This window comes from Vanessa tameamea, chromosome 8 (genome assembly GCF_037043105.1).
Source record: "Vanessa tameamea isolate UH-Manoa-2023 chromosome 8, ilVanTame1 primary haplotype, whole genome shotgun sequence".
Taxonomy (NCBI): domain Eukaryota; kingdom Metazoa; phylum Arthropoda; class Insecta; order Lepidoptera; family Nymphalidae; genus Vanessa; species Vanessa tameamea.
In genome coordinates, this window is record NC_087316.1 from 5,213,983 (window position 1) to 5,227,692 (window position 13,710).

At 31.6% G+C, this 13,710-nt stretch overlaps 1 protein-coding gene across 6 annotated transcripts in view; it reads left to right on the plus strand.

Moving 5' to 3' along the window:
* Positions 1-13,710, plus strand: part of LOC113399855 (plasma membrane ascorbate-dependent reductase CYBRD1-like) — a 62,697-nt gene that overhangs the window by 15,595 nt on the left and 33,392 nt on the right. The window contains exon 1 of one of the 6 annotated variants that reach the window (XM_026639112.2): positions 9,824-10,124. The exons of the other annotated variants lie outside the window; for them this stretch is intronic. Within the exon in view, the coding sequence (XP_026494897.1) occupies positions 10,093-10,124 (32 nt within the window). The 5' untranslated portion in view covers positions 9,824-10,092. Of the gene's footprint in view, positions 1-9,823; positions 10,125-13,710 lie in introns of those variants that run through there. 6 annotated transcript variants of the gene reach the window in all.

Here is a 13,710-nt window from a genome sequence, read left to right on the forward strand (position 1 = left end):
TAAAGTGCTTAGATAAAAACTTTTTCGTGTTTATTTAACTACTATTTCTATCTTTGCTACCATTTATCGTTCTCATTTGACAAAATCAATTATTGGTTTATTAGTGCGTTAGTAAATAATTTGACGATATTATATGATAGATCCCAGAAAACGTTGGACTGAATGCTGGAATGTCTTTGTACCTAATCATGTAGGTGTTTTTTTTACCGTTGTACTGAAGATGCTGTACTTTTAAAGAATAATAATAGATTGTTAACATACTTAGATTTGTAACAAATTTATCGTCCTATATAAAAATTAAGTACATTTACGTAAGAAATTAGCACAGCGGCGTATGATGGCGATGTCGGCAATTACGTGAAACAATTTGATTGATTTAATTGAATACGATTCTATTACAAGGACTATCTACAATTCACCGACTTACTTCCTTGAATATAACTAATGGAATTTATTTTTACGTAACCATACCAGTTATTGCTTATACCTATCAGTTCGTTGTTAGTAAAACAGTTGTAATATCAAGAACGTCAAAATTATTAATAATAAAATAAAATTATCGAAATAAATTTCAAAGGAAGCACGTGCTTAATAAATCCAACGAACTAAAATCCTCTGGGAAGAAATATGGGTAGATTTGACCTCCAAGAGTAATTTTATTGAATCTAATAATTCGCAGAGTGGGTCTCAGTCACAGGGAGCTGCTCAGGAAATGGGATGAAATTGATGCTATTTACTGGTGTACTTGCGTACTGGGTACCACGAACGATATTGTTTGTTTTATGTATGAGATTTGTATTATTATGACTTTGATTAAATCCAATTAAATAATATGTATCTACTCTTTGTACGCTGAAAATGTAAAAAAAATGCTGCATACAATTTTTTCTAGTAAGTACCTACCAGTAGAGAATTGTTTTGCCCCGAAACTCTATTGTTACTACTCTCAGTTAAGGAATTTCTTTTTTAGTTTCTTACTTGTTACTATCGTTTATTAGTGTTTTCCAGTTAATGGAAAAGTTTTGTCCAGCGTTAATTATGTCTTTTAATCAACGTCGTCGGTGTTTCGTAGTCGCTAAACTTTGATGCTAAATTAATTAGTTACGAGAACTTAATCTCTGAAAATAACATGAATTTATAAATTTATAAATAAAACGAACTAAATAAACCATCAATATAGAGTGCGTTGAACTTTCTGTTTAGAATATGATGCTTATTAAACACCTAAAACATGTCGCTAGATCAGTGTCACTAAACTGTTTTTGCGTGAAAGAACTGCTTATTTAATAAAAAAACTCGTCGGCTTCCAGTTGCGAATTGAGAGCGATGAGAGCGGAACGAGTTGGTCTGGCAAATGCACTTGACAGATCATCCGCCATTTTTAAGTACCTATGAAGCGGGCTCCACACGAAACATCGTATTTCTTTAAAAGGATTAGCTGGTAGCAGTTACAAGATTTGTGTTAATAACAGTGCGTCACTATTTGCGGTTCATTAAAATATCACAAACAATAATACAACATTGCATTATTTTTTATTGTTAATAGATTTACCTCAACATATTAAGCACCGCTAAGAATATTTGTGTTTATAATTCATCTCGTGCTCAGCGGCGAAGGAAAACATCGTTCGGATACTAACATATGTATCGGATAAAAATATGACACATCTTCCACTAACTTAAATTTCAGCGTGGCGGAATAAGCTCCAAATGTCCTCTAGTGGTGCGGAGGCTTTAGTTTGACTGTGGGATATTTGCAGACTATTTACTTTACTTTATCGATATCTGGGGTTAGCGAAACGTGTTTCTCTAATCCTCGGGTTGAAAATTCCGCAAGCGATGCGACAGGTACTTTTATTTACACATACGATTGTAAGTCACATATGTAACATTCGCTCCGAGTACGTTCTTACGCTCTACATATTCCATATATTAAGGCATTGAAAACAATGCCGCGGGCGTTATCCGATGCATTGTTATGTAACACTATACAACATAATTATTTTCGCATATCGTTACATCCATCGTATCGGTGATTTCATCTTTAAATAACGCGTAAATATGCATGACAAGTACGTATACGCTTAAGCATAATATAACAATATTGCATCCTACATTATAGCAAATAAAACTTGAACAGCCTAAGCAATAGAATGAAATGAAATAAGATATATTCTCATTCAAGATTATCGGAAATGAGAGCGTTTTTTGTCGCTATAAAAATAGAGAAATGTTGTGTGCTAGCGTCTTTAAACTGACTGCGCTTGACCCCTTACGTTCAGGCTATGGGGGGATTTACGAGAGCTCTACATTTTGCATAACGGTGCACTTTAAAATATTCTTGGGGATTAATCGGAAAAGTTGGAAATTTGTGCTCGAATACTTTGAAAGTATGTCGTTTATTCTTGTTACCGGTAACCTTATATATATCGAAATAAATTTATATTGAATTTTTTTGCAATAACACCAATTGATTAAAATATTTTTTTTATATCTAAATAAAAATATTTCTCATACGCAATAAATATTATAACAATTAATCAGTTTTCACATAGAAAAATATTATACAATATACTGTTTAAAGTAATATGAAAACTATTTACAAAAGTTGTTAATATTTGTAGAAATGTATGCGAGTTAACCTAAGTTATTACTTAGTTTGACTTGCAAGTTCCAAGTCGTTTAAGTAAGAAAATAAAATACATATTAGAATTAGAACAAGTTATTACGGGCGAGTTAAAGTTTATATTTAATAACAAGACTAGCGTAAGGTATACGACGGCAGCATCTGCTATCGTTTAATCGATTTCCTTGCTAGATGATTTCTAGGAAACGAGTTGTTTCTTATAATAGAAATATAACTTTCTATTCATGTTTAACATACATTACCTCTAAGGAAATCATTTTTTTTTTAATTAATTTTTTGTCAATCGAAATAATTTCATATTTGCGTTCCCTTCTATGTTCAATTTAATCGATTAATCGAAATGTCTCATAAAAAATTGACATTAATTGGTATAAGCAACTTGAAAGCATTAGATATTTCGAGATAAAACATTTTCTAAATAATCATATTTTGAATTAAACCCCAACATTGCTTACATTTAAATAATTTTAAGCAAACAGATACCAAAACGTCTAGTACATTCCATCAAAATATTCAAAAGTGCTTGTAATATAATTCAATTTTGTTATATGACGTTATTCAAAAGTGCTTATAATAGTCTACTTGTATAAAATATATTTTGATTAAGATTTACGTACTAAAATGTATTTCCTATGCATATCATACAAAATATTTTAACAGCTTTAAGCAAAGCAAAGTCTATACAGAAAATCAGTGTTGTAATCATTTAATACATTTTCTTTGTTATGAGTCAGATAGTTCCCCTATCTATGAGTTGAATATAGGCGGTAAAGAGCTCATTAGACTCCCTATCTTTTATTGATCGGTTTTGACGGATTATCACTTAACGGTAAGTGGTGAGCAGGGGTGGGTGTATACAATACTAGATAACTATTTAATATCCGTTACATTATATATCGACTTTATACTTTTTTATGTAACATTAGTTTGACTAACAAATATTCCTAAGCAAGTATTTTCAATATTGTTGCTACAACATTGTACTAATAAAGAAAATGGTACATCTATTTTTAAGCTAAAATAATATCGAATAGATTCTGTTCTTTTTTTAAGAATATATGTAATAATAAATCATATACTTTTAATCCCTAAAAACAATTTAATGAGAGAAGAGAAAGCTTAGAGAGAATATATAAACTTAATCTACGGAACCCGTTTAGATAAAATTATTAATCTTCTTTAACAAAAGGGTTCTTCGCTTTTCTTTAAGTTTTTTAGTAGAAAATCTATTACTTCATCTATTAAACTAATATCATAGTTAGTTAGTGAATTGCGTATAAACATGTTCATCTGCTTACGATATTTTTAGCACACTGGTTGGACTCGAAATACTAAGAAATGTCTGCGCGTATTAATAAAATAAACAACTATTTCATAACTTAAATATTAAGATGGACATCCATCACTTCACCAGGCCTTGATTCAATCTGCGCTTCCGTTTAATAAAATAAGTGTATATCTTTGACACCCACTCAGAAACCTACTTTTGAAACGACAATAGTTTTAGAGTGATTATGTATTTAAGCCTTATTAAAATTTGTTAGGTACGATGTTGCCGGCATGAGTCTGTGAGACAAATGTACATATATGCCTCAAAAAATAATGTATATTATGAGCACTGTTTTGGTGTGATACCAAGATATATATTTTTAAATTTATTGTTAAGTTTTCAAATAAAAATCGGAAATCTAAGACACTTAAAAAATTAAAGCATTATCTACTAAGACAATGCGCTGTTAAATCTAATATAATATTTTTATCAAAATTACTGGAAAAATGTGTTGTTAAATTTAATATAAATTTGCTTTGACACAGCGATAATAATACTCAAGTTAAAATATAGCAATATTTTCATTAAAAAAATATTAAAATACTACGAAATTTAAACCAGAAAAATAATTACGGAGAAATGATATTTAAATTACCCTTCTAGATTTTCCGATCTTCTCGTTCCAGTCATGCAATTACAGACCTGGAAAGACAAAAGCGACGTCTGAAGTGGAAATAAAATCGAGCGTCTCGGTTAAAATATTTCCGGGACATTTTATATTCAAATCTCGGAGTAGCAACAGATAAAATACGGGAATTTTTTGCAATGCTTCATAGTTTTCATGTGTTATAAAAATATGGAAGATGAAAATATATTTTTACGTTTTTATAAGTTATTATTTTTCAACATTTTTGTTACACAGATAATAATTTATATGGTATGGGCGTTTTAGTCAAAATTATTAATTAGGCAACACAATAAGTGTTCCATTTTCGAAAAATGACGTAACCGTTACTAACTTTTTGTATTGTTTTAATCCCTGGCTTTTGGCCAAATTCATACCTTTTTTAAGACCCATTGAATATTGTGAAAGAAGAAGTATCAAGGTTGGGTTAAAAGATATTCATTATTACTTTCAAAATTAATCATAAGTTAATTTTCAAATATTTGAAATTAACACAATTTACTTAAAATTTAATATGAACGTAATTCAAATTAAGAACCCGCTACAATTTATCGTTAAGGAGTTTCGTATCCAATAAAGAACCTTTGTGCTGGTCGAGCGATGTCCCAGAACAAAATGCCCGCCGCATTGGTCGGAAGGGTCAGACAGGCGGAAAACCACGTTGACGTGGGTAACCATTGGATACTTGAATAGGTAATACTAGATAACGAGCTATATACGAAAAAAATATTAAGTTACGATTCTTTTAAACAACCGAATGATAATTGGGACGAGAATAAGATAAGATATAATAGTCTCATTGAAATCAATTCCAAAATGGCTGATGTTGTGTATATATATGTGTAATTAAAAAAAGCGTGATTTAAATCATAAAAAGTCGTAATAAATTGACAAAAGAGGCTATTTCTCATAAACATACGTCCTTAAATGATAGGATCGTGTTACATTGACAATCGTCGAGTTTCTATGCAATTGTCGAGGTCATTGGCCCCGCGGTAAGGATGGAGTAATTTGTACGTTATTACTAACTTTCCACCTAACCTGGGGGTTATTTTAACGACGGTTTCACTTCCACGCTCAGATATTATGCGTTGAAAACTGGTAAATTACATATGCAAATATGAATTAAAAGTTTTAATTGAACTCCAGCTTTACTTTAATAGATTAAAATTTATTTAAATAAATAATTGTTACTATTATTACTTTGTTTACTTGTTACTTTTGAGTTTTTAAAAGCTTTTATTTAACTTGAAATGTATATATGTATGTGCGGGTGGAATCTTGCTACTCAATTTTGAAGCAGATATCTTTAACCGATTTGGCTGAAATTTTGTATACACGTTAAGTTTGGATGACAATACAGCATAAGCTGCTTGACGTATAATGACGTCCAATATGCTGGAACATTCGAGATGACAGAATAGTTATTTTTTATGCACTTCTACAATATAGGTATCAAATGTTATGGCTTGTTTAGAGTAATTCGAAAAATAATGTGACGTCATTATAAGTCCAATATGGTGGAACATCGAGATGACAGAATAGTTGTTTTTTATGCACTGCAATGTCGCGAGGTTTTCGTAAGTACATACATAGAAGTATTTAATTAAACTGAAATTAAAAAAATGAAACTTAACAGATTAAATTACTAAATTATATGGTACTGGTTAATTTACGCAAGGCTATTACGCGACAAGCTTTTATGATTAAAGAAATTGTGTATAATGAGGTTATAAATTGATAGTTAAAATTTTAAAGGAAAATTTTATTTTCTTCTTTTTAGAGCATTTAAATAAAAGCTTTTTTAAAAACTATTTTTACTTTGAATTAATTTGTTCCTTTTTTAAGATATATATGATCATAAATATCAACTCATAATGATATAAGAAAAATTAAATATTATGTGGTAAATACGTATGCCATTGTTTGGTCGCCTGTGACAAGTGTGTGCGTAGCATAGAAGCATCTCTTCTCTACTCTCTCACTATCCTAATTGGACGTACTTCTTGTGTATAATTGTGTAGTTCGAAGATTCCTTCATGGCAAACAAACTGCCCGCATTTGGTCGCTCGGGAGATGAAAGTGTGTTCACTGTTAATTCAAACAATCCAACTTCTGACAGAATTCATTCCAACCCATTATTCAATTTCGCCGAAGTGTCATTTAAAAAAAATGTCGTAAGCGACTACTTGGAGTTTTTTATTATTATTCGAGTTCTTGCCTAATCAAACAAACTAAAATTCCTCTTACTTATCGCCTTGAATTTTCTATGTGAATATTGAAAGAAGATAAAAAACAAGGTCACATTTGCTTGCTTATCACTAATTTAACTGATCGTTAATATTAAGACCATCTATAACTATGTAAAGTTTATCTATGTGTGTGAAACTGACTGCAATGCATCGTCGATAAATGGTCCTCCTAGTAATAGTCGACATCGTCCATATTGATAATGTAAAAAACTCTAATAATGTCGTAAACTTATATTGCACTGCCTCGTTGGTTCAGTGGCTAGATGTAAATGTGAGTGCCACAGTTCCCGAGGTTCTAGGTTCAAACCCCAGGTTGGGGATAAAACTTGTTGACTTTCAGGCAGGATATATTACATACATATATAATTGTACCTAACTAACATGACTTTGTATTTTTAAATGTTGAAAAAGAGTAACTGCTGAGTTTCTTGCAGGTTCCTCTCGGTAGAATCTACATTCCGAATCGGTGGTAGCTTCACTTAATATAATTTGTTAAATGACAATTCAAAAGTGCTTGTAAAAGTACTTGAATAAAGTATATTTTGATTTTGAAAAAGTTATGGGGTGGGGTTCTTCCGTAAAAAATATGTCAGTAACAACCTAGAGCCTGGAAAGCGTTGGTCTTGCGCCTGAACTCTTTTTGGACGTGTCGGATTTACCGTCCCATCGGATTATTTAAATAAATAAATAAATATTGGACAACATCACATACATTACTCTGATCCCGATTCAGAAGTAACGACGGCACCACATACACCAAGACCCAAGACAACATAGAAAACTAATGAACTTTTTCTACATCGACTCGGCCGGGAATCGAACCCGGGACCTCGGAGTGGCGTACCCATGAAAACCGGTGTACACACTACTCGACCACGGAGGTCGTCGTATTCGTCGATTATTGTAGTGAGGGAATAGAGAGTGCACCTCTGTTTTCGCCGTGGCGGAATCACCAACCTGAGATATTATATCGTTCGTGCTCGGCACTGGTTTGCTCACTTAACGAAAAGAAATTAGAAGTAAATATTTATGTTTGTCAGTAGAAGAGAGTTGATGGTATCCCCGCAGTACACAGGTGTACATGCACAGAGCTCTTCCACGAGATAAAACAATTTACAAAGATGTATTTTTTTTTCGTGTCAACAAATATCCGTTGTACTAAATAATCTACTCAATACGCTGAGTTATATCAAAATATTTTCAGTAGCATACACAAGATATGCCAATAAGCTAATATTTCAAAAGCTCCCTCTCTTTTCAAGGGTTCAGTAATTATATATGAGTATCGATTTTGCAGCATCAGTGAGTCAGTGAGAAGACGTGATTTGTCATTTTGTAATCCGTCACGCTGCGGTTTCAAAAGCTAACCATTCGAAAACACTTTCATCGGCACCTTTCTCTCGGCTGTCTGCTTTACGCACGATTTATATGCAATAATTGTATTAAATATTGTACACGAGATAAACCGTAATTGCTTGGAATAAAGTAATAAATAAAAAAATGCGTTAAAGAATACGAAAAAAAAAAATACAAATATTTTTTAGCTAGCATTTTTTCTCACAATGACCAAAATTACAATACCAAACAGATTATTAATATTATTATTGGAAATTAAATACATTTAAACCGTGGTATTACTATTTGTCATTTACTAAGAGTTAATTTGTGTCTTAGCATAAAGTATTATTTTTTGAATTATGCTAATATTAAAATAGCATGATTATTTTAAAATCAAATACACCTAAACATTTCAGTAATCTTAAAACAATCGTGGCACTGACTATAATAAGCGGTCAATACTCGCTATTGTCGAAACGTTTTTTACGATGCCATTATTTTATATAAAATACACTTATATTGACATAAAGTGCCAATCGCATGTGGCTTGTTTGCTAAGTCTAATGTTACTGCTCTATTGCAACTGACGGCATCAATTATGTTGTTGTCTATTTATGTATCCGTTGACGTTGACAGGAAACTCGTTTGGGTCTGAATGTTAGGGTGGAGTTCAAAGCCGGAGACTAACTTGCGATACTAGTAGATTGCTCTTGTGAATTCTTAATTGATATACTGATTAAGTTTATGCTTAAATGTTAAGACGGCAACTGTATATTATTGTTGACAAGACCTTACATAAATCTGTTGAAAACATTTAAGTATTCCATTTTTAAATTTATGTCATCAGCTATGAACCAATAATGTTGACTGAAATATTTAGAAAGATCGTTATTCGTTTATTAATTGTCAAGGAGATAATCTTTTTTATATATTTTAATTTATACTCTATTTAATAACAAAGATAATCTTTAAAGGGGAGAGTCGAGTCGAGATTCGAGGACGGATATTTCCATTTATCTGAAGACGTGGTAATCATAATGATAGCAAGCTGACTAAATAAGGAATCGATTACTTAATAGCTTTTTTGTAATAGTACACAAATTACACAAACTATTCGTATAACAGGTGAGCAAAGCGATAACTCTTAACAAGATCAGCGGCCCGTAACGACTGACCAAAAGGTTGACACGTTTTGTCAGTGGTCCAGTTTGTAGGAAATCATTTCTTTTGGCGCCACTTCGATAAATACTACGCAATATTCTAAGGTAAAGTGTAACAACTTACGGTATATCTGCTTTATTTATTGTAACAGTCTCAGGTTTTATGAAATATTTAAACGAGACCACGAAAATATATCTATTGGCGTGTCTTTTATTAATTATGCTATCATAAATGATATGAATGTATTTTATATGAACGAGATGTCAGTTTATTATGCATGTGCGCTCCCAAAGGATTATATTTCATTTATCCCCGAGACAGCTATACATATATCCGACCAGACCGGTCTTGATAGTCAATTTATTCGTGTCCAGTCCCATCCCGTCGGTAATTTGCATAAATTGATTGCTCTGTTCTGGTGTCTGATACGGCTCGCTAATGTCGGTACAGAGGTGCGCGGGCGCCGCCGCCTAGTCCGCAGTCGCGCGCCCCTCCGACCGACTGATACACGTTTTGCGTTAATACTTAATAACATCGCATGCTGCAACCCGATAATTTCCGTACAGATCATGAATTTTTGAAACGTTAAATTCATTAGATCGGCCGCGCCCGTGTCACCGGAACCCGCATGTTTAATTGACGAGTTCGCTCTACATAGCCGCCGTATGGCTCGCGTGAATAAAACTCGGTGATTACGCGTAATAGTACAGTGATTGATAAATCTATAGAATAAGTCAAGATGCGTCAGAGATATCAACTAAAGCAGCGACCGTACGTATTAGCTCACTTATCGTACTATCCATTATAAGCTTTATGTAATTTACTTACCTTACCATTATTACTTACTTTACCTATTTCAATACGGTTACAGTAATTTTTATGACAATTTTAAATCGAAAATTACCGAGGATACTTTCAATGAACAATAGAAAGAAAGTAATGTCCATTTATATTCAAACTGAACAAGTACAAACAATGGCATTCCTCAGGGCGCAACGATGCAACACATGATAAAATCTAGCACAGAAAAGAGGTTTTAAGTTGTTGCGTTAAAAAAAATTCTGTATAATCGTATAGGTCACGATGACATAATTTATCGTGTAGTCATTACATTACTCATTAAAATAATGCTGATAGTGGCAGAAAATTTGAAAAAATAATCGTTTTGTAGTTACAAGTTTAATGAAACGTTAAATATTAATTTTTCCACGAGAAAAGATACATTGACAATTAACATATTTTCAACGGTGTTGAAAATTTAAGGACGTAATGTAAATGTAAATATATACATAATATTAGTACATTGTTTATGAGTTCTTTGTTACTGCCAATAGACTGGCATGTTTAGAAATACTAAACATTGTTTTACGGAAAACTTCAACTGCTGTGAAAACAGCATTGTATTTTTTAAATAAACGTCTGCTTATAGTTTCATTTTTTTTTTGTTTCAGGTAAGTTCCGTTGCTGTCATCTTACGAGATAAGATAATGATGTTGTATTGATAAGACGTTAAAAAATATAATATGAATAAATAAAATTGGATTAAATAAACACTACAATCAAAATGTAAAGATATTCGTCATTAGGTCAAACTCATATAAAATATTTTTGTGATTAATGCGAGATTGTTTTTTAAGTGTACTACGATAAAGGAGTTTGATATTTCAAAGACGACTTTTACATTTCTATAGGTATTTGACGCATACTTAACTGCTGTCATATATACTGAATTGCACTTACAATATTTTTATTTTTTATCTGTGGTTATAAGCACTGCTAAATATACACGGCTTAGTTGGTATTCATAATATAAATTGATAAAAAACAATAACAATATAACAGCCTCACTTAGCCTTCCTTTCCTTAGGAGAAAATTAAAAGTTAAATCCACTGCTTTTTCAACATGCAGGTTTCATCGAGAAGTTTTCTATTACCGTGACGGGGTGAATTGCAAAGACAGAAAAACTTAAGAAATAAATTAAGTAAACGTAAATTCAGTGGCCGGCTTTGAATTCGATATCATCAATAAGATTTAGGACTACTTACACGGAGTGATTGCGGTTCGACAGATCTTGATATTTACTTCAATAGATACCGATCTATAAAGTATTTAACTATTTAATAATGCTGACGTAACACATTTGGTGAGATGTTTTTAATTCCTATGTCAAGTTACACATTATTTTATGTTATATGCAAATTTTTAAACTCATTAATTACAATACACATAAAATGACGAATTCAAAACACAACATGATTGGAATTTTTGCGATCAATTTCAATTTGATCATAAATATTAAAACCATATAAAAACAACGAATATGTGAAATTCAAATATGTTATTCGTATTAAAGTGACCTTAATTGGTATACGCGACGTTCAGATCTAGTCCATCCAATCATCGCGTTGAATAAAATTAATGTCGAAAACATTCGACAATTTTACCTTTATTTAAATGTAGAAAATATAAAACGAATGTTTTTTCATCGATTCAATAAAAAATTGGTTAAACTTCGTTTTTTTTTTTAAATTACTGTACACATATTTTTACCTGTTTTTAATAGAACAAGTACCTATGTAGAAAATTATTCAAACCTTTCTGAAACAAGTTAGCTTAAAGCTTAACAGCTGCACTCAAACATTGCGTACTGAAAGGATCGTAAAGCTGTTAAAACGATTAAATGAATCAGTTATCAGCATTAAATAAACTTTTGATTACGAGTTTTAATGTAATGAAAAATATTATTTATGATCAAAGATGATTAACGAGTCGAACAGCGGTAGAAAAAAACATCGTGAGGAAACCCGTGTCGGCATATTTTTAAGAGTGTAAGATAGTTTTGCCGAGCGATAGGACATTTACGAGTTTGTATGTAAGTTATAAGAAATTAACTAACGAAATAATCATTAGTAATACATAATATTAAATATAATTACTAGACTAGCAGAGAGATATTTAGCAAAATTCTTGAGGCTCAACCTAAACCAAACCTTCATCGAAATCAGATGAATAGTTTAACATAGAATAAAAATATACAGACGTTAATTTCAATTTATTAAGAAAATTAATTACGTAAAAAAATATGCAGTACAATGTAAAATATATAAACCGAAATTATCAATTCAAATTTTTGCAATTCTGCATTTGTAACCACGTTTAATGCAACTTCACATAAATCTCTCAGATTTATCTAAGTATGGCTCACAATTTGCTAATAGATCGTAAACCTGTACTTGTATCCTAGATATATGTATGGTGGTTGAACATTTGCAAGCCACTCACTCCGAGAATGCGGAATGGTCCAAGTTGATACAAATTAAGAGGCAATACTAAAGGATGTTGTTACGTTGCTTTGAATCTATTTACTGCTCTTGTAAAACTATATACTGGCAGCGGAATACAGATGACACGTTGTATGTGAGTGGCTGTACGGAAGTATTCTCCGGTAAAAAAATAATAATTTCAAATTCAGAAATATTTTCCGCGCCAAATTATTTTCGACTGGCAACACGGTTAGAAACACTTTTGTAGTTATGAATATGTTAGGTTAAGTTAGATTTATTTCTGTGTGTCACATCGGAAAAGGATGTTACATGATCGTCTAGTTGCAATGAAACATATGTATATTATTATGAAAGGTTACCAAAACTTCAGCTAATTTCAACCAAAGATACTTTTAAATAATTTTGTCAATGAAAATTAGTTTTGACGGGATTTTCATCATTATTTATTAAAAAAAAATACTAGCAAATAGCAGTTACTGTATTATATTTTGTCAATTATTATAAACGTCCTTGCAACATGCATATATATGTAAATTAGAAAAGTACCGAAATTATAAATTGAAATTAGAAAAGTTCAGGAATTCGGCATAAACATTTAGTTTATGCCGAATTCCTGAAGTTCTATAATGGTTTGCGTGTACTATTAACGCTGTATCAATTTAATTGCTTATTATTATGCCATATGAAAGTCGTAAGCTATTTAATAGCTGCTATATTTAAATGTAGTTTTGAATAATATTTAGATTAGTTTACATAACACGTTACTCAGAGAAATAACTAGTGTGTGGATTACATATTATACGAACGCTCCGCTTCAATGTAAATTAAAATAAATGTATACATATTTTTCATTAATAACTTATTACATTACATTAGCAGCCTGTAAATTTCCCATTGCTGGTTTAAGGCCTCCTCTCCCTTTGAGGAGTAGGTTTGGAGCATATTCCACCACGCTTCTCCAATGCGGGTTGGTAGAATACACATGTGGCAGAATTTCGTTGAAATTAGACACATGCAGTTTTCCTTCACCGTCGAACACGAGATGAATTATAAACACAAATTAAGCACATGA